We start from the raw sequence: 27,668 nt of genomic DNA, 5'->3' as shown, positions 1-27,668 counted from the left end.
ATAGAATCTGAAAGAATGATAGTGAAGATTTGTGGCTCGGGCCCTGTGTCCGAGCCAGCTGACTGTGATTGGCCATTAATTAGAAACAACCAACATGGGCCAATCACTGATGCACCTGTTGCATTCCACAGCAGCAGATAATCATTGTTTACATTTTGTTCCTGAGGCTTCTTGGCTTCTCAGGAGGAAAAATCCTAAGGAAAGGATTTTTCATGGAAAGATGTCTGTGACAGTTACTGTGTAGGTCATCTGAGTGAATACAGTTCTGCAGTGTTTTCCTGTGCTTGCACAAAGTGTTTATAAATACAGGCAAAGAGAACTTCTTGTAGAATACTTCATAGAAAGGAGAGATTCTGCAAGTTTTTAATAAAAATTTCTTCTCACCCAATTCCTGCTTCTCAAAAGTAGGTTACTGGTCAGATTTCACCTCAGTAAGAGCTGTGCATCTGGTTTGCATAGCAGTATCGATTTCTTACAGCAGTGAACAGGGACTTTTTAAAGGTAAGCAGAAATACATCACCAGATTTGATTGATTTCAGGGCTTCCACATGTAGGAAAGTTCTTTATACACAGGGAAAACTGGAAATTTTAAGTGCATGGGTTATAACTCCAAAGCAGTCATTCTGGGTGTGGCATGTCCAAAGAGTTACTGTCAGGGGTTTTTTGAGGAATATCTCCAAAATAAGGGAGACTGAATAGCAAATAGATTGAACTAAGGTTAAGAAATTAATTTTTGTATTAATGGGCTGTTTGCTATTGAGAAATAGATAAGCACCCTTTCTTTCCTGGAAGGAACTCACACAGAAAATATTTCCAGGAAAAGCACACTGTATTGTAGGAATTTTCAGGAGATGTAAGTGTGCAAAATATATAAATAATATTTGAGTATTCTGTTAGCAGAAATGTTCCTTTTTTTATTTCACTTCCAATTCTTGGAAAAGACCTCTACTCCTTTCTTATCACTGGCAAAATGGATTTAAGAGATTAAAAATGGTAGAAGGAAAATAGAAATCTTCAGCAAAAACGAATTTGGGAGAAAAAGGGATTCTTTATTAATAAAAGTCTTGTAAAATAGGATTTTTTTTGTGTGTTGTTCAAGTTTGTTTTAAAATCTCTTTTGCTGCAGCCATTTTCAGTATGAACAAAAAGAAGGCATGAGTAGAAAGAGCAGTAATTTCTGAACATCTAATAACACGTTTTGTGTTTTAGTCTTCAGCTGCACTGTGGCTGAAATTAAAACCCATTTTTTTTTCCATTCATGACCAAAAGTCAGATTTTTCTCTTCAAACAGACATTCACTATAGTGTACAACTACTTTGTATCTCAAACAAGCTGGATATGATTATTTAAACACTGAAATATGATTATTTAAACACTAAAAAGCAATTTATCAGCAGATGGGGTTTGACTGTTAATTGTCTGATGATTATAGATACCTCAGCTGAGATTAAAATTATTATCTTTAGGCCAATTATACAAAGTAACACTCCATGGGCTTTTTGTGACTGTTAGCTATTTGTAGATCTTCTTGTATTTGTTTCATTTACAGTAAGACACTCAAGGGAAGAGATAAATTTCAGTTCAGTGTAACTGTTTTAAACACCTCTGTCAGTGATGTACAGTATTGTTTTCAGTATTATTATTTACTCAGTATTATTATTATTATTATTCAACTCAGTATTATTTTCCAGCCAGTCTGCCATGACAAGTTATTTTTAAAAAAATCTTTGCTTGACTCTTTTGACTGATTGTCAGCATTTCATGGATAAAATCCAGAATTTTGGCAAAGAATCTTTTCCATTTCTCTGCAGCACCCAAGAATTGATCAATTTTTCAAGTTAAAAAAAAATCTCCAAAATCTACTTTTTTAATGTAGTTTAAAATATTTTATTAGAATGGACATTTCCAAGGACACTGAAAGATGCTGCCCTGCTAAAAATAATAGTATTAAATCAGAGAATCACAAAATATGCTGAGCTGGAAGGGACCCACAAATATTGAGTCCAGCTTATGGCCCTGCACAGCACTGTTCCCAAGAAATGAACTACAATAAATTAAAATCAAATAGATAACTCATAAATGTTGTTAGTAAAGTTAATACATAAATATATCAATTAAGGAACATCTATAACATTTAAAAACTAGTGATTAAATAAGAATATTTTGGTGCTAGCATTGTGATTGTAGCCTTGAAATACAGTAAAACTTATTTCCAGCTTATTTCACTGCTAAGCCTGAAAAATAGGAACTTTATTGGTGTTTTGGAGATCGCTCTAAAATTATCAAGGTTAAATCTCTATTGCATTAATGTGTTGGACTCTATCAGCAGGAACACTATTAATAATAAAAATTGCATCAAGACAGAATATGAGAAAAGTATATGGAATTTTGAAAAATTTCTTATTACTGCATGAAAAATAATACTGATCAAAATTAAAAGGAATGTTGTTTCCTTCTAGCTTGACCTTTGTTCATATATGTTCAAGCATTGTGAAGTTATATGAGCCTTTCCTGTACAACATTCTCAGTAAATGGATTTTTAAGGTTGTACTTGTAGTTGTGCAAGCACTGTCTGAATTTGTATTCCAACCTTTTATTCCTGAGTCAACTACTGAAATAAATGCCTTTGTTCTAAAAATGCATTTATCCAAAGAATAGAAGTATGCAGCATTCCTATCCAAAACTAAAAGCAGCAAAAGTGTTCAAGAAATTGGACTTCAAAGGTGTCTTTTTTTTTTCTTTTCCTGAAAGGGTATACAAGAGACACATCATTTCTGGCAATGGTGGTGGATATTGTCCAGGAGTTGAAGCAACAGAATTCCAACCTCGTGTATGGTAAGGATGTGCATTATAATCCTTCCTACTCCCTCACTGAGTATGCTCATCGTTTTCACATTTTAGGATGGATGGAAACACTGTTCTGATGTTACACAACACTTCTGATCTGTCTGGAGCCAGCTGGGCCTTCAGTGATGTTTCATTTCAGCTTTAGGTGGTCAGGGTGTTGGGTTTTATCTCTCTATTTGCTGCCTTTCAGTGTGGTTCTTGCATCATGCCATCCAAAGGAGAGTGTGCCTTGAGGACTGGTTGTCTGTATCCAGGAAAAAATAAAATTCCCATCCAGCTGGTGCTGATACAGAGGCTGTTCAGAGTTCAGAACAGCCACAGTTCAGCACAGAACACAGTTCAGAGGCTGTGTGGGCTGGCAGATGAAGCCTCTCCTTGATTCCCAAGTCAGCCAGGGCAGGACAGGCTCTCCCATGTCACCCTGCCATGGTTCCTTGTCACATCCCAGAAATGTCCTGCTTTGCCTCATGAGTTTCATGATTTACCTTGAACTCCAGGGCTTTTTTAGCTCTGCTCATTTTAATATTCCCTAGGACTGTCCAGGGAGCAGGAGGCTCCAGCAGCTGTTGTCACTAAAATGTCACATCAGGCTTCAACCTGGGAGAAAAGATTTCTTCTCTTCCCTTCCTTCCTTTCCTGAGTGTTTCAGGAATAACCAGCATAGGCTTGAATTTCAGCTGATAGGGCAAAATCAGTGAGGATTTAGTGGGATAAAAAGCTGGGAATGATGGTTTGAGCTGTCATCTTCAGGCTCAGTAAACAGTATGGCCAGGAATCATCTAGAATGATTGGCAGGGTTTGCAGGGTGTTGTACTGAGCTGTGATACCTGATTTAAAATTAACAAAGCATAGGTTTTAATTAGCAAAATATAGCAGAGAAATCTCGTCTGGGTTTTGTTGCTTTTTAGCCTTTATTTACACTATTGGATTGTCAAATTCTTCATAGCCTTGTGTAAAAGCTAAAAAGTGTTTTGGAATATGAACAGAAAGAGACATCTCACTGTGCAGAGCAGGAAGGAAGTGGTCAGGTGGTGAGAGCACAACGAGGCTTCTAAGATCCTGTATGTTTAATAAATAGACTCTAACATAAAGAAAATATTTTTAAAATGTAAAACAAATTGCCCTCTTTTTACTCATAGAAACTTCCTGAAATACTGACATTGATTTGATATCTTTGGATTTGTGCTTCTTTTTGATCTTGCTTAAAGATCTGTTAATACAATGAACAATGTTCCTTTTTGAAGTGCAGTGCCAGGCTGTTTCCATCCTCACTGAGGACTCTTGGAGTGTGTTGTTAGTACTGCTGGTGATCCAGAACCTGTTCCAAACATGTGTTAAATATCATTATACCAAATACTTTGGCATGAATTGTCTTCTTGTTTCATTATAATAGTTTCTTTATTTAATACACACAGAGCATTTTGGTGTGTACATTTGGAATATATTTTTTCATACTAAAGTAAAAACAGGACTCTTTTCAGAGGTGTTATCTTCTCCCATGTTTCTCCCCTTCATACTGCCATTCCAGACAACTTTTTAAGACACATGACCTACTCTTTCAAAATAGGCAGCCACCAGATACAAATTTCTGTGTGCTACAAGAGCTGTGAGAGTGTGTAAGCTTTGAGGTGCTCAATGCTGTTTTGTAGCCATCACTGTTACCTAAAATTTCTCTCTCCCACCAGGGTCTTCATAATTGTACCCTATTTCTAAACCTAAATTTTTTTCCAGTGTGTGATCCAGTGATGGGTGACAAGTGGAATGGAGAAGGCTCTATGGTGAGTAGTACTCTTCTGCTTGGATTCTCTGTGTAGTGAATGTTTGTGGTATAAAGGTGTATAAAGATTTATTATTTTTAAACAACAACAAAAAAAGGTGCTTTGGATCCCAGCATCAAGTAAGTTAGTACTTAAATTCCTTGGTTTTGAATGAGATTGGTATCTGGAAAGAATGACAGCTGCCCAGCCCTGGGATGGTTTCTGGCTCTCTCCTGAGACAACAGACCTTGTCCACAGGAAAATATCCCCCATCCCTGTCTCTCTGGAGTTCTCTCATCACCTGTCCAGAGCTGTGTTCTGGCTGGTAGCCTGGCTGCCATTGTCAGTCATCCTGGGGAATGGACACAGCCCTGGAACCTAAATGAAGATTATTTATTTCATGTGGGATCTGACAGCTGTTGGGCTCTGAGCTGGGATCGGTGACAGAAAGATCCTGTGTGCCAGTACCAGGCTGCACACTGACAAAAAAAACCATTCATTTTTAATCAAAAATTTTTTAACAAAACAGTTTGGTTTGGAGGTAAGGACATGAGTGAGCTGGGACACTCTACTTCCTCATGCTGCTGAGTCACCTTGGTGAGAAAGAACTTAAAAATTTCTCACCCAGACATCATTTCCTTTTAATGCTGCCAGTTTAGGTCCATCTGCTTAAAAACGGTGCTTCCCATCCCCTCCAGGGAAGAAAGGGCTGATGGTGACAGTGTCCCCAGCTGGAGGATGCTGTGCCACTGCAATTGCAGAGCTTGGAGCTGTCAGGTCCCTCAGTGGCAGCTGGAGTGGTGGGTGAGGGAGGGAGAGCTGCAGTCCCACATCTCAGACACTCTGAGAACTTCTGACTCTGTTTTTTTCTCCCCAGTATGTGCCCAAGGATCTCCTGCCAGTCTACAGGGACAAAGTTGTACCTGTTGCAGATATAATCACTCCTAACCAGTTTGAAGCTGAGTAAGTGCTTATTTCCTTTTCTAGCCAAATAAACTTGTGGAAAAAAGCAGGGAACATTGATACCCCTTAATTTTATTTGTCTCAATATAGTGCCTTTTGTATGTATGTGTTGGGTTTTAACTGTTAGTTTAAAGTGGTGTTTTTCAGATGACCTCAATTGCTGAATGTTGAAAACAATAAAAAACCCAGGAGTTATGTGAGGAAAAGATTATTCTTGTTTTCTTCAGTGTCTCATTTTCATGATTATTTCTTATTATCACCAGAGGCGTGTTTCTTGGACAGGTTAAAAAATACCTTCCCCATCCTTAGTCATTAGTATGAACATTTTAATTATGTGCCAGAATATCAGAACTGAAATTGTTTGGTTCCAATTCCCAAAAAATTGGATTTCCCCCCACAAAATTCCCCCCCACAAAAAAAATATATTCAGAATTACCACCATGGCAGCATCTCAGGGCAGCTAAGAATTTAAATGTCTCCTCGTGTCCTGTCTACACAGCTGTGACTCTTTGGTCAGGAGATAAACTCTGGTGGTGCAGCACAGGCTGTGCCCTAAAGGGGAGGCAGCAGCTACATGGCAGAGGGAGAGAAAACACTTGTGAGGGGATTTTTGTGATGCAGGGGTCTCTGGAGGAGGCAGGGTGGGACTGGTGTGAGTGCACTGTGCACGTACAACACTGAGGTCTGCTCCAGCAGACCGTGGAGCTACAGATGGGTTTGGCCTGTTTGGTGCAGTCCCAGCTCTCCTCCTCTGAAAGGGCAAACAAAAAATCACTGCCTGGAGAATTCCTGCTGTTTTAACATTTCTGCTTCATTTTCAGGTTACTCACAGGCAGGAAGATTTACACAGAAAAAGATGCACTGGAGGTGAGTGGGCAAAGGGTGGGTGGGGTGTGTGACATCTCTGCATTCCTGCCTGCAGTGCTGCACTTTGCCTTCAACCTTGGAGTCACTTTGGCCTCTGTCCTTGCCATGTGTTTATCATTAAAGCTTGTACACTTCAGGCACAAAATATTTCCTGCTTCAGTGTCAGAATTCCAAAGAAACTTCCCAAAGGAGCTCCAGAGAAAGGGATTACAGTGGTAGTGAGTACATCTCTCTGAACTTACTTTCTGCAGTGAAGGAGGAGTGGCAGCAGCACACATGGCAAAAAAAAAAAAAAAAAAAAAGTATAATATAATAATATATAGTGTATATAATATATAATAATATAATATAATATATATAATTATCTACAAGGATAGATAATATATATTATAATAATTATATATTATTGTATCTAATTATATATATAATATATATTATTATATAAAATATATTATATATAATGATCCACTCTGTTGGTTATATCATATATCATATCATATCATAATATATCATTATCCACAGAGTGCATTATTATGTATAATAATCCACTCTGTGGATATTACTTGGTTGAGGTGAAAACCCCAGGGGACCCCAGGCATTAGGAACCTGTTTGGGGCTCTGCTGCCCACATTCAGCAATGCTGGGTGTGATAACAGCTTTTCCTCACTCTCCCAGATAAATCCACAGCATTGACAGCTGCTGTCATTGCCATACAGAGCTGATAGATGGCCTGCAAATATATTGCATGGAGGTGTAATGATTTGCCCTTTCACACAAAGTGAAGAAAATAAAAACCTGTAGGGCTTGGTGCTGAAGGACAAAATAGAAATCCAGTTTTATTGATGTCTTGAGAAAGGCTGAGCTCTTTGTTTTGTTGACTACTCAAGTGCTTTCATAATGGGCTGATGTAATTCCCTCCAGTTTGGTTTTGAACTTCAAAAGAACACAAAATCTTTAAACAAGCAGCAGCTGCAGTGGCACCCTGGAGAGTAGCTGGGGATCTCTCAGCCCAAATGTTTGTTGTTTTTTTGCTGTAGCAACGTCAAACACCACAGGTTGGTCACCATCCCTTCACAGCAGGAAGCAGCTACAGAGATCTCATCTCTGAATTTCCTCTGCCCCCATTTCTGCATTACCCCCACTGTGCTGGGTGAGGATGATGAGCTGTGCTTCATGCCAGTAACAGCAACCTCAACTCAGTTCTTTTCTCATCTCACCAGTGGAACCAGTCTTGAGAAGAACATAATTAGCTGGGCAGCCATTAGTTTTAAATTTGCATATTTCAACTGCAAACCTGAGTTGCTTGTGCTAAACAGTTTTGCCAATTAGTCTTCTGACTGATTAATGCCATAGCTCTGATTTGTGATGGGCTTTAAAAAAAATCTCTCCCAAAGAGGTGGAATTATACTTAGAAATGGAAACATTTTTAAAGAAGTTGTTTGCAGGATATTATACTTTAATCTGTCTCTATTTCCAGCTGCATGTCATATATGGGTCTGAGTAATCATTCATGCTGGAATTTGTCCCTTTTAAAGGTGGCAGGAATTCTGGCATTGATTTCCATGATTTCATGCTTGCTTTCCTTTCCCTAACAAGACCTGTGATGGCAGTAGTGTCTTCTGACATAAAATTTAGCAAGATGTAATATTAATGTGGAAAGGACTAAGTCCTACAGCTAGAGACAGTGGAGATTAGGGTCCTGGTGAATTGTGACTGAGGAATGAAATTTAGTTTAATATTCCTGCACAGACTGATTGTGTCAGTGTGTGCTGGTGGATTTACTGCTTCTACAAAACCCCACTGATGTCTGTGCAAAGAGGTCTGACAGCTGAAGAAACTTGGAGGCTTAGACAAGAAAAAAAAGCAATAAAGTATTAAAAAATAGCAGAAATAAATCCTTATCATCCAGCTGCTCATGAGTCATAGCTAGCCTGAGAGGGTTTTTAGTTAAACTCTTCTGGGAGAATTAATATTTTATCCATGTTTTATACTGAACTCATTATTGAAGTCATTCTTTATTCTGTGAAATCAAAATCACTTCTGTCTGTAACAACCAATTGTGATGTCAGGAGTAGAGTATTAATGAGTTTAATGAGGAACAGACAGAGTGGAAATACATCTGCAAAGGTATATAATTTACAGCTGTAGTTTTGGGGTTGAAACAGAATGAGAAAAGAAGATTGAGATAGACACACTTCTGCCTCTGATTTAGGTTTTTTAATTTTTGGTAACTCTAAAACTAGTAGCTAATTAAGATTTCATTACCTGGTGTTGCGGACTTTTTAGAAAATGCTTCAAGATGCCAGATAAGTTGCAAGTGTCTGTATATTTATTCTCTTATTCTTTTGATAGTATGTTCTGAAAACATGATGCAGGCAAAAATTCTGATCCCAGCTGAAACAGAGTATTTTTCCAGAGGAGCATCCAAAGATAACACAAACAGAAATGCTTGTATATTTTAACAAGTGTGTACATTTAAATGTGGCTGTTTTGATTCCCCTAGTTCAAAGTAATGCCCCTAATTCAAGTGGATTATTTGAATAGAGACTGGTGTTTTTTCTCTTTACAAAAGATGCCAAAATAAGGTGTTTGTTAAAAATCCTCAGTACTATGAATGAAAGTTTAATCCACACATATTGCAGTCACTGATTGCTGCCTTTTTGCACACGGACAGGTAATGGATATGCTCCATGCCATGGGACCAGAGACTGTGGTGATCACAAGCTCAGATCTACAGGCACCTCTGGGAAATGACTACCTGATTGCTCTGGGAAGCCACCAAAAAAGTAAGTGAAGAGCTCCTTCCTTACCTCTGCTCTCTTCTAACCTGTCTGTGCTTGAAGAAGAAATTCTACCAGGCCCATCTGCATGGAAGGAGCACAGATTCCTAAGTGAGCCCCTTGTCCTGCAGTAATAAATACCAGGAGTGGTGAGACTAGGGCTGCTCCATGAGAAAGGACAGGAGCTGAGTGTGATCATAGTCCCTGGCAGGACTCTGTCCCCACCCATGGGACCTGAATAAGGTCAGCAGGACAGGGGGGTGGTGGCAGACAGGTCCCAGTGACAGTCCAGAGTCAGGGAGGCAAGGCAGGTCTGAGATATATCTGGAAAATTCAGTAAGTGTCTCAGGGCAGCAGGGCTGTACACAGGAATATCTGCACCAGGCCTGAGCTCCATGCAGCTCCTGGGCAGAGGAGGAGGAAGAGAATGTCCTAGGCAAGGTTTTTTGGGACTCTTACAGCCCCTGGTACTGACCCTGGTAGTAAGGATGTAAAACAGGAACTTGGCATATTTGAATGCTTTCCTGAAAAGTCACTCTCTCCTTCCTGTTAGCAGATTGTTCCTCCCTTGATAGGTTATAAAATACCCTCCTTGATAGGTTATAAAATACCTTCCTGCTTCTTCTCTGTGTCCCCTTTTGTGCTGTCACCAGGATTCAGTGTGTTCACACAATGTTTCCACCTGATGCTTACAGTTATGAAGGATGAAAAATGAAGGTGGTAACTCCCTCCTCCCTCTCAAATAAAGTATATACAGTATAGAAGTTGTAAATGCTGTCCCAAGCTGGCCAAATTTTGGAAGGCTTTTCCTTTTAAAAGATCTGGTACAAAGTTTACAATACTCCTTTATGTTCCAAACATTCAAATCTGATGACGATTTTTAAAAAAAATTCTTTTTAAATTCTAGTGATTGCTGTTGTATTAGTGGCTGGGTCTGTCACTTAACTGTGGATCTGTGTTGTAGCTAAAGCAGATGGTACCAGGATAACACAGAGAATTCGAGTGGAGTCTCCCAAAGTGGATGCTGTCTTTGTGGGAACAGGAGACTTGTTTGCTGCTATGCTTCTGGCATGGACACACAAGCACCCAAACAATTTGAAGGTGGGGAAGAAGTTATCTCATCTCTCTGCAGCTTTGGACCTTGTTTCTCTTGAGTTTTTTTTTTTTTTAATTCTGATCTGTGACATTATTTAAATATTGTCTTCTGTTTTGTCTTTTTTTTTCCTCACCTCAGAGGAAAAGCCACGGAATTTCCCTTTGGCCAAAAGGGACATTAAATTGTCATATTTCAGTTAGATTGATTTTTTAATTTTTCCAAATAAAATGTTGTTCTTTTTAGAGAGACAGACTGCATCCATGTTTACAATTACATTTTTTATCCTCACTTCATAATAAGCAGTGAAAATAATTTCTCAAATCCATCTTTCTTTCCCTTAAGGACACAGAGTCCTTGATACAAGTATGATTTCTAATACCTGTTTAGGGAGAATTAAGTAAAAAAAAAAAAAAATTATCCCAAACTCTGCATTGCATAGTTGTCACTATGTTTGCTTTGTCAGTCATGTTTTCCTTCTAATAGCAGTATTTTTGAACTAGCATTAGTTATTATTTAGTAATATTGATGTAGGTAGCTGAAGTTTTACTAAACACTGAATATGTTGTTGCAGGTGGCATGTGAAAAGACTGTGTCAGCCATGCAGCACGTTCTGCAAAGGACCATTAAGAGTGCAAAAGGTAAATTAAGTTCATCCAGACTTCGTTCCTGTGTTGTCTGGATTGGAATCAGAAGAAATATTCAAGGAGCTTTCTGGGTTTCCTGACTAAAGGCATCCCCTCACTGCAGAAGCAGGCAGAGATTTACAGAATGAGAGCTTGGTAGTTTTGTGTGCATGTTCCTGCTGTGTCCTCCAGGGCCATTTTTGACCAGAGCTGACTGCAGATGTCACTGTTTAGCTTGTGCTGGGTGGCAGTCGTGCTGACTGTGCCTGACTCAGCTCTGCAAACCTGGCACAACTCGAGATGTTTGCTGAGTTTGGTGTGCCAAAGAGCTCCTGCTTCAGTGTAGCTCACCCACTGTCCCTATGAGTGTGTGTTTAGCACTGAAAGGGGTTTATCAACTAATAATAGTTTCTTTGCTGTGTTGGCCCATGTGAGGAGTGATTTTTTTTCAGCTTCTCTCCCCTTGGAGTTCCCATCTTTCAATTCTTAAGGAAGTCTGTGGGTTCTCTGAGCATGTCTGTGTGACTTCCTAATTAACAGCAGAGCTGTGTTTCTTTCCTGGAGAGAGGTGTGGAACAGTGGTGATAAGAAATCACAGTGCTGACTTGGATTTTCCACATTGGAAGCTTTTAGCATGGAGCAGTAAGGGAAAATGGGGAAGGGAGGCAGGTAGAGAAAATCGTGGGGTAACAAAACAATGTAACTTTGTAATGTAATACTGCTGTTTTTAATGACATTCTGATGTCATCTTTTTAGTGCAAGCTGGAGAAGGAAACAAACCAAACTCAGCCCAGCTGGAACTGAGAATGGTCCAAAGCAAAAAGGACATAGAAAACCCAGAGATCATAGTGAAAGCCACCGTGTTATAAAGGCTCCACGTCTCCAATAACGCACAATGTATCGATGTCCTCATTTCTTTCCTGTAAATTGTAATATTTGCCTTAGATCTGTGACAGAAACCTGACTTTCATGAAATAGTGCCCAGCATAGGCAGATGTCCACTCTCAAACATATGTGCTGGCCTTGCTCAGTTTTAAATCCAGAACAGTTAGTGTGCATTGAAGCATATTCCCAGGTATCCCAATGTCTGTCAGATTCACTTAGTCTGTCTGATTACCCAGGGCAAAAGAGCAATGTTCCTGCCTTGCCAAAGACTGTAGATGTGAATTTGCTAATGGAATGCTTGACTGACTGGAAAATGTATTTCAAGATGGCATCTAGTGCCAATGGAGCTGGCTCCATGCTCCCTTTTCCTGGAGGTACCTGGTTACCTACCCTGGTATTCAGTACCTCAGTATCTCAGCTGCTATGAAACTAAGCAGGGTTAAAGCTACACACACAGTTCTGCTCGTGTGTAGGAGGACTTTGAAGATGTTTGGCATGTTCAGTACTCTGAAGTGACCTTGAGGTGTCATTCATGTTGCTGATCTCTGCTCCTGTTTCTTGTCCATGAACAGCTGCACAGTTTCAGTTGTCACAGGTCCTGGCTGCTTATTTCTCATGTCCATGGGTGCCCACATGATTTTCCTCCAAAAGCTGCTCCAGAAGCATCTTCATCAACAAGATCATGCCTTGATTCAGTACCACTGGTTAGAAAGGTGGCCTCTGAGGCCAGGTTTGATTTTAACTAAGGGCAAAAGAGAAAGCAGCTCTTACCATGGAGTTGGCTGCCTTGGTTTATTCATTGTGGGTGGATGTACTTAAAAACTACATGAGCACTTCCCTTAACATTAGTGAGTACTGCTGGCAGCCTCAGCAATGAAGCAATGTGGCAAAAGTAGTATTTTTGGTTTAGTAAATCTGGTCAGTTACAAGTGTTTACCAAATGCCGTGAAACAGAAAAATTAACTTGTTCATAAAGTCTCTGCAAGCAACACCAATTAGAGATTACAGAAATACATTATTATTTTTATTAATAATGCACAATTCTGCTTGATAAGGCATCAGAATGGGATTTTAAATCATTTCAGTGTCCTGTGGATCATAGCCACATCCCAAAGCAGCAGGGCAGCTCTGCTGACAGGTATTGGACACTCGCACTTGTGTAGGATTTCTGTATGGGATCCATGTTCTTGCTTGTCCCAAGATAAAGTCTAGTGTGGTGTTAAATCCAGATCAAGCTGAGGAGCTTTTCTTGTCTCAGACTACATAAGGGGATGGAAATTGAATTTCTGATTGATTTCCTCTCCTGCATTTGGCATCGAAAGTGAAAAAAAAAATTATGTTACTTGAGAATTTAAGGAAAAAAAATCAGCAGGAATTTATCTACAAAATGAGACTCTACTGCCAGTTTCTAGTAACCACTGTAATGAAATAACTTTCTAGCAATAACTTTGGTGTTGTGCACAGTTGCTAAAATCAGCAGTCAATAGCAGAGATATGAGCTCATGGCTGCTACCCAACCTGTAAAAAGCTGTGACCTCCCTTGACAGTGTGTGCAAGTGTCTGATGGGAAGCAGTGGAGAGGGAACCAGGCTCTTCCCAGTGGTGCCCAAGGAAGTGATAAATAGACAGGAGCACAAACTAAAATACAGGAAAATCCATTTAAACATTAGGAAAATGTAATTCACTGTGAAGGTGGTCAAACACTGGCACAGGCTGCCCAGAGAGGTTGTGGAGTCTCTGTTCTTGGAGATGCTCAGATGCTGACTGAACTTGGCCCTGCTTGCTCAGAGGTTGGAGCAGATCTCCACAGGTCCCTTCCCACCTCAGCCATTCCATGATTCTCTGAGCACACTGAACAACCTTTCTTTGCAGCTCTACAGTTCTAAATTTTGTCCTCCCTGCAACACAAACTTCCAGATGGGCTGGAAAATACTCATAATAATATTTCCCCCCTTTTAAGGTAAGCTGCTGTTTGCTTGGGCAGCTGTGCCAGGAGTACAATTACCTTTTTTGAGATACTTGCTTTCAGCAAAGATTTTAAATACTGTAGCTGGTGATATGTTTCAGCAGTTGAACATGAAAAGGATTTTAACTGTTTCTAACATTGATTAACCAAGTACTGCATGCCATATTCCAAACATAACTGTGAGTTTATTAATCTTTTAAAATTTAATTTAAAATTTCATGTGGAAGTGTATAATCCCTGCTATCCTCTTAGGAAGGAGAGATCCACATCCTGAACTTCCCTGCCTGTACAGACAATGGTCAATGCCCTTTTAGTAAGGCAGCACAATTTTATTTTGCCATTAGAATAAACAGACTTCACAAAGGACTGAGAGCAAGGCAAGGGCTGTTTTCTCTGAAATAAAGAAGCTTGGAATTTGGGAAGCTTGGAGCTACCTTGCAAAGAAGATTTTAATTATAAACCACGATGAGCTGTGATCTTAACATGAGATACAAAGTGATATGTTTGTTGGAGCAGTTTACACCTGTCAGGTGTAATCTTTTCTCATTTCATAGAGAATGGATCTGTTCAGTAATTCACACCTTCCTCAGAATCTGTGACATACCCATGTTAAAAAAAAAAAAAGAATATTCATACTAATGTGCTCAATTTGCAGAAGTTCTGTTTCACAGTAGCTGGATCCTGTAGCAATGGGCTGCTGCTTCCTCTGCTTGAATCCCTGAGGGTTGCTCATGTGATACCTGTTCTAAACTCCCACTGACCTGGTCTAAATTAGGTCAGGTTTATATCTTCAGTGAAGAATTGGGCTTAACATCTCTTGCCAGGAACAAACATCAGAAATGATCTGTAAATATATTCTGTAGCTAATGTTTTGTAGCCGTAGCCACAGCAGGCTAACAGGTATTTTTGAATGTCAAGGTACACATTTTTATTTGTTTAGAGTTACACAAAGCTCATGTGCAGAACAAAATTCAAAGACTCAGCACAGTCCTGTGTAATATTCCATTCCCTCCTCTCCTGCATATTATACCTGTATCTTTCCCTGAGTTCCTGCTGTCTGTCTCATGGAGCTGTCTCAGTGCTAGACAGTGCCCACTGCTCATTTAGGGGCTTGAAGGAGACTGACCAGCATTGTCTGATTCACTTGCAAACCTCTAGTTAAAGATAAAAGGTTAATCTCAACTAGCCTAGGTCCTGATTGATGGCAGGAGAACAAGCACTTTAGCCCAGAGAGGGAGTCTGTAATGATGGATAATCTTCCGTGGCCATCCTGGGAGCATGGAAGGTGTGACCCTGCTGGGCACTGGTGGCTTCAGTGCCACCTGTGTGACCTCAGAGGCACAGGAGGCTTTTCCTGGCAGCACATGGAGCTCTGGGAGAGGAGAATGCTTTGTGTTTGTGTCCACTCAACTGCCCTCACATTCTTTCTCCCTTCTGGAGTGAATTTGTGTCAGGTCCCCTCTTCCTGGAGCGATTTGCAGTGCCTGTGGCCACTGCTCAAGTCCACCCACTCGTTTTTGGAGCCACCTGTGCAGGAGAGACCAAAAGTTGTTTACAAACCATGGACTCTGGGCCTGGATTAGTCTCTACATGCTGAGAATTGAGATGTGCATAATGACATTGTGCTAAAATCAGTGCTACTCACACTCAATAGAAACACTTCAGAAACCTGCAGTATGAATTGTTGATGTTTGTGTGCCGATTTTTATCTCAGATGGGGAGAAATCCATAATCCATGTGTTACACAAAAGAATTGGAGGACCAAGGTTTCCAGCTACTCATACTGCCTTTTGAGTATCTTAACTGTGTCTTGATTGGATGGTGTTAATTTGTTGTCTGAGACTGTTATGGTGATTGTATTGATTAATTTTATTTTAAAATATGTGGCAAGGAAGATTGTAATAAAAGCATCTACCTTTATTATACTGTGCACACACAAATTGTTTAGATCCTATTTTTAAATATGTTAATCATTTCAGAATTAAACAGCACAAGAATGGTTTGATAGTCTTGCTGAATAAAGTGGATGTAATTAAATGTTTCCTTAGTTATGTCCTAGGGTAGAGAAAGGGTAGTTAATGGAAGAGAGCACATTTGTGCCCTTTAATCATCTTACTGTAAGATGTGGATGTGGAAGTAACATCATCATTGTCTTAATTTATTTTCCTAAGAGGTTTCATGGGAAGATAATCTATGGCATTCTGCAGCACTCCCTTGCATTCCTCTTACTTGTAGGTGTAGGACCTCGTTGTGTTGTGCTCTTTTTTCCTGCAGACAAGGTGAGAAGAGGGGCTTGGAGTAAGAACCATAACTCATTTTGAGATCTCATCCTTGTGCAGCATTTAACTGCACTCCACTCACTGAATTTTTACCTTCACTGTGTAGGGTAGAGCACACAGGGGCTGTAGAGTGGGAAACAAATGTTCCTCCTGTGGGAACAGGAGCTTCTGCCAGCACTCAGCAGTGTCCCTGCCAGCCTGGTGGTTTGCAGGAGGAGCAGAGCAGGGATCCAGGTTAAGGAGAGCAGGAGGTGCTGTGTCATTCCATTTGTGTCCTGCAGAGGTTTGGTTTCTATTTATACTGGAGAAAAAAAAAAAAATCTCTTCCAAGTAAAGGTTCTTGTCCAGGTGAAGAATGCTTTTAAAAGCTGAGACATGTTACAAATTTTAGTCACTCTGGTACAAATTCTGGTCATTCTGGTACTGAAATATTTCTTCATAAAGAGAGACACATCCCTTTTACATCCCCTTGCTGCTGTACTGGCTTATTGGCTGTAGTCATTGTAAATGCCAGGATTAGATACCCAGAGAGCTGTTCTTCCTGCAAGCACATGTTCTCCATGTTCCTGGTAAGTGAGAGCCTGCTGAGCAGCTCTGCAGCTTTCTGCACCACCTCCATTGGAGACATTTGTCAGCCATGGAAACTGAGCTTCGACATGTTCCATCACAGCCCAAAAATAGCTCTTTGAAAGAAATGGAAACTCTTGAAGGTCCATTATTGTCAATAAATGAGTTTATTACAAACCAGTGAGTTTGTACATGCATGCAGGAGCAGATTTCAGGTACATCCCCAAGGTTCAGTCACCCACTGCAGGAGTGTGCCCTGAGCCAGGGCTGCTGCTGTCAGGGCTCTGCTTCAGGAGAGACCCAGCCAGCCCTCAGCATTCCCCAGAAGGGAGGAATGTGGTGTGGCATCCAGCAGCCAGGGAAAACTCCCATCTGCTTCACCAGGAACCCAGTGCCACCAGTTTGGTGCTTTTGCTGCTTTTGAGGCAGGTGGGATGCTCCTAAATGTGCACCCATTCCTGATCAGTGCCTCCACAAATAATGGTAATAAATCCCAGTGAATAAGGCAGCACATTACTCAGAGAGAGAGAAAACCAGCAATATGAGAAGGCTGTGCCATATGTTACCACTGAAATCACACTTACCTATTGCCCTCGCGGTTGCATTGCTGTTTAGAAAAACAAAATCTGTGTGTAGAAGAGTGTAATTTATGTACTCTGTGTGTGTGTGTGTATGTTGAAGCTTTATTTGCAATGTGGTAGGGGTGGGAAGCAGAATTTGGGGGGCTGGCTGAGTAGGCCTTCAGGATGCGAGCAGAAGGTCTTAAAGAATTATATTTTTATAGATTGTGCTGAAGCTTTGGGTCCCAGCCACACATAGCCTTTTCTTCCAGAGAAGTAAAATGGTTTGGAAAGAGAGTCAGGTGGCTGTAATATAGTAGGGATAGTACAACCCCACCAGCCCTGGACAAACTGAATAACTTAATAAAAGATGCCTTTTTAAGTCATATTTTTTTAGTGCTGAATTGTTAAACAAAGAAATATTTATGAGCAAACTTTCTATGTACTTAAAATTTGTGTGGTGCTTTGTACTGACTAGGTGGACCTGTTATCTGTTTACACATCTTAAATGATTGTCCTTGAGGTGTGTGTAGTAATTCAACAACTTCTGTGCCAGAAAAACAATGAATTTCTGTGTATTAGCAAATGATTTAATTTCTGATGAAACTGTAGGCTTTCTAGTGTTTGTGTATTTTTCCGGTTGGCCATTACAAGTTGTATCCTTCCTGCAGTAAGGCTTCTACCTTGTAGAGAGAGGCAATAGGATGGTAGATAACCATTGTTCAAAAAGAAAACCCTAAATATTGCTACCTTATCCACTTTAAAATCAGGTAAGCTTTGTGGTATAAGCCTGGAATTTTGCACTGAAAAGAAGTTTCAAATACATCTAAGATAAAAAATTTGGGATGGGTTTGTTTATTTAATTAAATAAAACAGGGAGGTCTTAAAAGTGCTTAATAGCAACATGGACAAGCCAAGAGGTGGGAAAAATATGGGGAAAAATGGCTTGTTCCATTGTATGGAGCTGATCAAGCAAATTCACAGCTTGTGCTAAACCTGTGCACAGACTGCTGAACAAAGATTTTTTTCCCTTGTAGTTTGTCAGCTGTAATAGCATGAAGAATTTCAGTTGTTTGTGCCGAATTCAAATTCATAAATACCTTTCAGGAGAGCTGAGTTGCTGATAAAATCCCATTCAGTCAAAAGGCAAAGCTGCTCACAGGGTTCAAACCAGAGCGGGGTGTTTTCATCTTGCTAAGCATAGTGAGTCTTTGTTTGTTATGGCTGGGAGACCAGGGCTAAAGCACAACAGTCCAGGTTCATTTTTTTGGTTGAACTTCAGGGTGTTTGTAAAAACCACAAGGGTCTGCATCATAAAGGAGTTTTTGGAGCATTGTCCTGTGATAAATGTCATTACCTACCAGAGCAGTTGGTGATTTGGCAAAACTGAGGATCACTTATGTCCCTTTTAATTTAACATGGCCGCAGCCTCACCACTCTTGTGAATGAATCACCGCTGCAAAAATAGAGGAGAATTTATCCTGAGTTGTTCTCCCGAGAGTTCCCAGTTTCTGGATGTGTTAAAAAAGAAGCACTTCTGCTTTGCTAAGTTAGCAGTGGAAATGTCACTGGAATGAATAATTGATGCTGAGGAGGGAGGCAGTGGCAGGGAACAGCAGTGCTGGGGGTTTGTTGTGCCTGCCTTTCCTCCCCTGGGAATCTGTGGGTGCAGCATCCCCGTGGTGGTGGCACAGGGGCTGTTTTGCCTGCATCCTCCTGTGGGGGAATGTGGAGGAGTTGCTCTGAGCTGAGGGTGGTGTGGAGCTGCTGGGTTTGTGGGGCAGGGCTGTCCCAAGGCTGTGGTTCAGCACAGCTCTTGTGCACCCCAAAACTCCTGGTGTGCAGCCCCCAGCTCTCTGGCCGTGGCATAATTCCCTTAAATTTCTCCTGCAGGCCATGGAGAACCAAGAGACTCTGGCAGTGCATTATCCAGATGATTCAGGCTTGGCTTTTGTGCTTTTGGAAAGAAAGGTAGAGAATTATCAGCTGCTGTCATAGATCTAACTTGTCCATCTCAGCTACACCACAAAACTGTGCCCAAACCTTCCTCTCCCATCATCTCTGCTGTCCCTGATTTACCTGTCCCCATAACAAGGGACATGAAGGAGCTAAAATCAATGGGAATTCATGCAGTCAAAACTCCTGAAGTTTTAATCTTTAGTTCCCTTAATCCCTCATGCTGGGAACAGATGAGTGCCCATGCTAGAGAGGGTCTGGGACAATGCAGCTGCTCTAAAGGAGGGAGACTGGAGTTGCCTCTCCCTGGCAGTGAGGTGCTGGCTGAGCACTAATTGCAGAGCTGCATGGTTAATGGTTAAGAAAAGAAATCTTTGTGAGCAAAGCACTTAAAGGAAGAGCTAGAGATGCAGTAATCAGAGTTTGATGTTCTCAATCCATCCCATCCCCTGTGTAGCAAAAATATTATAGTACTGAAAAAATTGGTGTGGCTGTTCTTAATGATCTGTGTGGTGCTTGTGCCTATCAGAGCAGGAAATAGCACTGAATAAATCAGTGCTCTAAACAGGGAATGTAATGGGGAGATCCAGGTGGAGAAAATGTCCAGTTTGTTTTTATAGCACTTGCATGGTGTCAGAGTTGTCCAGGTCTGGCTCTTTTCCTTCCCACCCCCTTTAAGCAAGGAAAAAATGACATCAATAAATCTATAAATAAATAAGGACAGTTACCTGAGAATTTATGTGGCATTAGCATTAACTTTCATTGACAGATTGATAAGAATTTCCACCCCAGAGGTCTGTAGTTCACAGGGGCTTTCAGAGGTGTGATGGAGCCTGTCACAGCTGGCTTGGAGCACAGTCCTTGGGACACAGCTGTGACAGATGGCATTGGGATGCCACCTGCAGGCTCTCCTGCCCTGCATTTGGTACAGCACCTGTGTTCACATGCCTGACAGGTGCTGGGTGTGAATTCATGCCTTGGCAGGGAGGAAACTTGGCTTGCTGCTGGAGCTGCAGTGATGGGAGGAATCCCTGGAGAATTCAGCACCATCCAGTGATCCTGGATTTGCTGTCAGTGGTTGTTGGTGCAATGAATCTCCTTTCAGTGATGTTTTCTTGCTGGGAAGTGGGGATTGGCAGCCCATATTCTGCTTTAACATGCTTTTATCTGGCTGAATGTGGAAAACTAAACAAGATTGTTAAAAATGGAGGGGAGGGGTAGCTATGAATTTGCCTAGGACTATGTGAGTAGAGAATATGAGATTTGTCTCTAATTCAGAAATAATTCAGTATTGACCAAATGGATGCCATGTCTCCAATGGGCAGTAGCACTGGAAGAGGCCAATATTTAGGGTTTTTGCCCAAAGCACATTTAGCCCTGCTCTACTGTTTAGTGAAAACACCCAGTGCAGATGCCACCAGAGCCTCATCTCATGGAGTAATGCTGTAATAAAGAATGTGGTTTTCTTGTGCAAGTCTTGACCTCTTCTTATGAAAATAACACACAACTCAGTATTTTCATGGTGTATAAGTGAAATGTAACCTTTTTTTTCAATAAAATACATTTCCTTTCCTAAACATGGGTCTCTGGTTTTTTCCCTTGGTGATGTTTCTCTTTCAACTCTAATGGAGCTTTGGTTTTTTGTGCCTTCTAAAGCCTGACCTTGCATGATTTCTTCTTCCTCCTGAGCTCCATGAGGAGTTCCCTGTTCCTTCTGCTTGACTCAAACCACAGTGGAATAATCTGCTCCAGTGGTTCTAAAAGAGGTTCCTAAAGTCTGACCTACACTTGTGGGCTCCCTAAACCCTCAGAAGCAGATTCTGAGTGTACTCCATTAAAACAGCTCTCTGCACAGCCTAAAATTTGCTCTCCTGCAGTCCAGGGTAGTAACTCTGCTGTCTTTTTTTCTCATTACACTGAATATTTTTCTCATTACACTGAACATTTTATACTCTGTCATTTCATGATTGCTGTGGCCATGGCAGCCACAAACTACTGTATCCCCCAAAAGTCCTGTGGTAGCCACAAAGAGCAAGCCTAGAAGGGCATCTTTGCCATTTGTCTCACTGAGTGTCTGTGATAAGAAGTTATCTCCCACAAAAGTCAGGAATTTCCAAGATCCGCTTATCTTGGGAGAATGACATTCCCAGGTGGTGTCTGGGAAATTGAAATCTTCCACAGGAATGAAGGTCCAGAAGCCTCTCCTAAGTGCCTATAGAACAACTGATTGATGCTGGGCCATCAGTAATGAACACCCACTGCAAATTTCTTATCTTTTCCATCCCCTCTAATCCCCCTGCAAGGCTCTGAACCACATCATCACAAACTGCAACCTCATCACATCATCACAAATTGCAACCTCATCACAACCTGTCCCTTACACCTCTCCTGAGCCTGCACCCTCCATCCCAGCACTTCCAACATGGGACACATTCCAAGTCTCTCCAAAACCAAATATCAGATCTCTGGGAGCTGCCCAGTGCTTCCTGTTTGTTTCTCCTATTTCTCATACAAACAGCAGCTGGGGAGGGGTTTGAAAATATTTGAGTATTTTAGGGGAAAGTGCTGAAGCTGCTCCCTCCCTCAGCCCTGTGAGAATGAGCACTTAAGGCACTCAAAGAGCCACTTTTGTCAGAGGTGTTGGCAAGAAGCAAGTATTTATATATTAAATATTATTAAATATTTGATATGTTGGCAGGAAGCAAGTTTTAACATGAATTTATGAGAGTGCAACTTTAATTATTAGAGTTCAGTGGCAAAGGTGACTCCATTACTTAGGCCATGGATGAAGCACACGTAAGAAAATCAGATTAGAGGCAATTTAGGATGATTTACACAGAGACCAGAAATGCAGAAGGGTAAGGGGGTGGAGGATATGGGTACAAAAAGATAAGGGTGCAGAGGGGGTTAGCAACTCTTAATCATCAACTAATTTAACACTTAAATGTGACTCAATAGGATTAGCTACAATTATAACAGTGACTAAATTATAGATCCATGATAACAATGAAATCACAATCAATTCACATGGGTGCACACAGGCAAAGAGATGCAAACATCAGGTTTTATATAGAGATTTGTACAGAGCTCCATCCATCCGTGTGGATGCTCTGGGCTCCATCCAGTCTGGAAGTGTCCAACGCCAGGCTGGATGAGGCTCTGAGCAGCCTGGTCTGGTGAAAGATGTCCCTGTCCATGGCAGGGGGTTGGAACTGGGTGATATTTGAGATCCCTTCCAACCCAAACCATTCTGAGATTATATGGTGTCTGTCTGTCTATCTATCTATCTATCTATCTATCATCTATCTATCTATCTATCTATCTATCTATCTATCTATCTATCTATCTATCTATCTATCTACCTATCTATCTATATCTGTATTTATCTACATACCCCAGGGGCTCTGTGAAAAAATAATAATTAGTGTCTCCTGAAAAAAAGGAGTTCACTGGGGCAGCCAGGTCTTTCCCTGAGTCAGCTGGGACAGCTGAGGATCAGGAACTGGGTGAGAAACACTGCTTGATTTGGATGCTGCTGTGGCGGTGCAGAGAACACAGCAGGGAGTACAAAATGTAAGGAGGAACAGACCCAGGAGGTGGGTGTGACTCTGGGGAGAATTTCTGGATATAACTCAGCCCCTGAGCAGGGAGTTTACCTGCTACAGAAAGGCCCACTGTGCCTCTGAGCTCTGCATGCCCTGCTGGTGCCCCAGGAGTGCTGAAGGATGGAAGGGGCTGCCTGCTCCCATCCTTTCCCAGCCATGGACTGGCACTGCCCAAATCCCAGCCCTCCCCATGGAGCGGGCTGCTTACCCCCTGCTGGACTTCTTTTCACCCCTGATTTCCTTTGATAAGTAAGTTTAATTGCAAACACAACAGAAGATCGTTACAGGCCACATAACCAGGAGGAATTTATTGAAATAACAAAAGCTACTACCACCTCCCTATCCCATTGCCCCCCCCAAAGACTAGCCTGAATAATAAGCATAAAGTATGAACAGAAGGGTAATACAGGAGGTTGGCAGCCTTTTGATTCAAGCTGAATTATGAGTCAGGTCCCACAAATGGCTTCAGGAGGGCTGGAAAGCCACAGCATTATTCGTAATGCTCATTAGCTGCCTGCTAGGACAAAGGCAATTAAATCTGCTGTCAGCAATGCCTCAGCTGCAGGAAAACCAGGCAGGGATTTAACATCTCCCTTCAGTGGTACCAGCATCCAGCATTTCACACCTGGGTCCTGGCTGGTGCTGCAGCATCAACGCATTCAGGTTCCTTCTTCATTCTGAGTTTTTTGGGCTGTGCTGGTGACCAACAAGGCTATTGGAGTGCAAAACCCAACTCCATTAATGCTAGCAAAGCTTGAGCTTTGTGTTTATTATTTAAATGACAGTTTGCTAAATCACTACTACAAAAAACCCCAGGTGCCCTTATCAGTGAGAGCAAACACACCCAAATAATCCAAGGCACACTTCTAGAGGCCATCTGTGTTATTCCCTGGATCTGAATAGTTCTTTAGTACTCTTGAGGCTTTTTTACCCCCTTGACACGATTCAGGTTCTTGCAGCAGACAGTGAAGCAGCACTGGCTGCAACAGAGGTGCCTTGGATGGGTCAGGGGGGCAGGGACAGGGACAGACAAGGTTTTCAGGTGTGTGGTGAAATTTCCACCTGCTACAGGTTAAATACACATAGTTCAAAGCAGCTCCTTCAGCTGCTAAGGAGACCCACAGTGAGCTGTTTCAGGGAGCTGATCCTGGTGGAAACCACAGCCAGCAAAAAATGGCATTGCTTTTCACCTGCATCAGTTTCCTGAGCCACCAGGCTGCCAGGAATAGGGCAGGGGCAAAGGGCTGGAAGGAAGGCACAGATATTTAAGAAATTTCTTGGGGCCTTGTAAAGAGAGTGAGATCCTCACTCCATACAGACAGATCAATGAGATACAGGAGTGGGTTGTCCCTGCCTTTCTCTCAGGACCAAGGACTTGGGGATTTTGGACGATTCTGGAGGAGGGAGGTGCCTTGTCCCCCAGCCCTGCCTTTGGGGAATATTCTGAGGGAGTCTGGTGGAGCTGATTTACCCCACCACCCTCCACAGGGATTGTTTTATTCCTGCAGAGAGGGGAAGGCATGAAGTAACAATGGTGAATAGCTGGGAAATGGGGCAGCTGCTGATTTATGAGATCTGCAGGAAATGTTTGACTTCACCTTTGCCATGCTGAGGGGCTCTGATGGTCAAACCTGGGCAAGGCACCTGGCAGGGGAATGGATTCCCTGTTCTGTCCCAGTGCTCCAGGGAGAGGGAGCTGCTCCCTCTCTGTTCCCCCTCCCCAGGGACCCCAGGAACCCCCAAAAACCTGGGCTGCTCTTCCTCCTCTGAGGGGGGAGATGCTCCTCACTGCCTGAGATGGAGGGTTGTGGATAAACCCAAGAGGTGCCTACTTGGAAACCCAAAATTGTGGAAGACGAGTGGGAAAAACCTTTTGAAACAAGGGCACGGTGCACTGGAAATGAGCAGGAAAACATCCACAATGTTAATTGGACAAAAATATAAAAAGAAGAATATAAGGTAGTTTTAAATGGAAAGAAAAATCTGAATTTTGTTTCTGAATGTTAAAAATAAAATTCTCTTTATTGTGGTGTATTTAATGTAGACAATTTATCTTAAAACTTTATTATAAATTTAAAAATATTTATTTATATTATTTATATTAATTATGTATCATTAATAAAATAAGGATTTATTAATAATTATTTATCATTAGTTTTTATAGTTATTTATATTAATAATATTAATTATTATAATACTTATAATTTATTATTTCATCTTAAAATTTGATATTTCTAATATAATGATAAAATTATTATTTAATATTAAAATTTATTATTGACTTTGAAATGAAATTTATTTTATTTATTTTAAATGAATAAAATAAAATTTATTTATTATTTATTTTTAGAAAAAAGCAGGGGAGTTATTTGCATTTTTCTGGTCTATCATGGTAGTGCTGCACTCCCTCCAGGCACCCCAGCTGGGCAACTCTTCCAAAGCAAAACAGGACAGTGGAGTTTTTTCCCTCCTTGCTAAAAATGGTCATCCCCAGGCCAACCCCACCTACCCCTTCTCCCTCCCAAAGTCTCTCACAAACATTTGGACTGAAACTGGTGAATTTTCCCCTCAGAAGTGAATGACTCTTCCCACTGTAACACAAAATTGCCTCAACTGAGTGATGAAATTGCCCCAGACTAAACAAAATTAATCTAAAAATGGCCAATTGTCACTATAATAAAGATCACAGAATAATGAGGTTGGAAGAGACCTCTAAAATCATCGAGTCCAACCTATGCCCTAACACCTCAACCAGATTACAGCACCAAGTGCCATGCCCAGTATTTTTTTGAACACACCCAGAGGTAATGATTCTACCACCTCCCTGGGAAGGGCATTCCAGCACTTTATTATTTTTTCAGTTATTTTTTTTTTCCGAATATCCAACCTATACCTTCCCTGACATAGCTGGAGACTGTCCTCTGATGCAGAAACACAGGACAAATCAGAATAAAGCAATAGGCTCCCTCAGATCTGACCTTGCTGGGCAAAGCCTGCACAAAGCTTCAGCCCCCATGGGAGACCCCAGCTCCTGCAGTGCAAGGCTGGGGATGCTCATCTCTCCCCAGGGTGTGGGCAGTCAAGAATTTCAGGCTGTGCCTCAGCAGTTCTTGGGGCTCATTCTAAAGTGCTGATTTTGAGGACACAGGACAGTCCTGGGTGCTGTCCTGGGCACAGGAGCTGCAGTACAGAATGAGAGCTCAGGGGAGGAAGAGAGGAGTTGGCTCTTGGAATGCTCTTTTATCCTTTTTGCATCCCCAAGTGACATTTTAAATTAGCTGCTACACAGCCCGGGGGGCTTGCAAAAGGCCAAGGAAAGGCTGAGAGAAGATCTGCAAAGTGGCTCCCATTCCAAAAGTAGGAGCATTGCATCCTTCAACCCAAGGCATTACCTCATGATCTCAATGATTATAAATTTATTTTGGTCTTGATCTATTATTAAATGACTAGGGGTTTCTTCATCATTTTTTCTGGAAGGCTCTTACCCCACCTCAGAATTGTGAGGTCAGCCTGGGGAAATCTTTCATAAGCCCTGGGGAGGGAAGGTGGAGCAGCCAAAAATCCTCCCAATTTACATCATCTTGCCAGTGCCTGTGTGAGCACTTGGGAGTTTCTCACAGATCCTTCTTGTAATTCTCATCATGAAATCACCCAAACCTCAGGTTTGCTGAAACTAACCCTGATAAGCTTCAACAAACAAAGCCAGAGGGAGTTGAAGATTGGATATCTGGGTTCTTAAATTTATGGCCTTTAAGAATGTTGGAGTAACCAGAAGACAGAGAGGAGATAAAGGCCTGGAAATGTGGAAACTCCCTGTTTCAGAGGAAGATGATGAAAGGATTAAAGAATGTGGGCCAGATTATCTTGAAGAGCAAGAGATCAGGACACTTGGAGCTCTCCAACCCTCAGGGTTTCCATACTCGGAGGATGGCCATCAAAAGCTGACAAAGCCTGGGATGAAATTCCTCTTTCCTCAAAGCTCCACCCTCACCCATTGAGAAATACCAAGACATTTGAAATATTTAACTGAATTCAAGGGGATTTTTAACAGGAATACCTTTATATAATCTATAATAATGTAATTATATATATAATTATATATATATAATTATATATCCATAAATATATATAAGTATAAAAATATATATAAATATATTATATATAAATATATATAATTATATTATATTATTATACTTTATATAAAGGTATTCCTGTTAAAAATCCCCTTGAGTATAATATATATATATATATAATATATATTATATATTATTATATATATATTATACTCAAGGGGATTTTTAACAGGAATTATTATATATTAGAATATATAATAGAATTTATTATATATAATATTATATATAATATATATAATAAATTATATATTATACACATAATATTATATTATCTATTATGTATATAATATATAACATGATCCTTCATACATACATTACTCTTTATTTTTTTCTTTGTGTGTCTGGATGTCTTAATTGATTGAAATCCCTATAGCAAGTATAGTACAAGCATTGGGATCCAGATCTATAATTAAATCACTGTTGTGACTGTATTAAATCCTATTGATTCACTCCATAAATGTTTAGTCAATGATTAAGTGCTGCTAAATAAAGTTTTTTAGATAAAACTATTGATGAAGTCTGAGACTAAGGTTGGACCTAGCTCACGTAAGCTTTATCAGGGGTTTAGAGGGTAAAGGAGGTTCCTCTCTGATCAATAGGAGGGTTGCCTTTGACATTTTGCATCTCCAGACTCTGTGTAAATCATTCTAAGTCAATTTTAACTCAATTTTCCTTTGTGTGTTTCATCAGTGCAGTAATAGAGTGACCCTTGCCATCAGATTTTGTTCAAGTCCCACTTTTACAAATTTATATTGAACCTACTTCTGCTAAATACCTTTGATGG

General features: G+C 40.8%; 1 protein-coding gene across 1 annotated transcript in view; it reads left to right on the top strand.

Annotated features, from left to right (window-relative positions):
- Positions 1-20,662, top strand: part of PDXK (pyridoxal kinase) — a 47,115-nt gene extending 26,453 nt beyond the window's left edge. Inside the window, exons 4-11 of the mRNA XM_058800102.1 lie at positions 2,752-2,835; positions 4,579-4,625; positions 5,482-5,567; positions 6,389-6,434; positions 9,109-9,220; positions 10,179-10,315; positions 10,882-10,948; positions 11,690-20,662. Of these exons, the coding sequence (XP_058656085.1) occupies positions 2,752-2,835; positions 4,579-4,625; positions 5,482-5,567; positions 6,389-6,434; positions 9,109-9,220; positions 10,179-10,315; positions 10,882-10,948; positions 11,690-11,802 (692 nt within the window). The 3' untranslated portion in view covers positions 11,803-20,662. The remainder of the gene's footprint in view (positions 1-2,751; positions 2,836-4,578; positions 4,626-5,481; positions 5,568-6,388; positions 6,435-9,108; positions 9,221-10,178; positions 10,316-10,881; positions 10,949-11,689) is intronic.
- Positions 20,663-27,668: the final 7,006 nt, after the last annotated feature.

This window comes from Ammospiza caudacuta, chromosome 2, assembly GCF_027887145.1.
Source record: "Ammospiza caudacuta isolate bAmmCau1 chromosome 2, bAmmCau1.pri, whole genome shotgun sequence".
NCBI lineage: Eukaryota > Metazoa > Chordata > Aves > Passeriformes > Passerellidae > Ammospiza > Ammospiza caudacuta.
The sequence above is the reverse complement of the archived record's forward strand: the minus strand, read 5'-3'. Positions and strand labels throughout refer to the sequence as shown.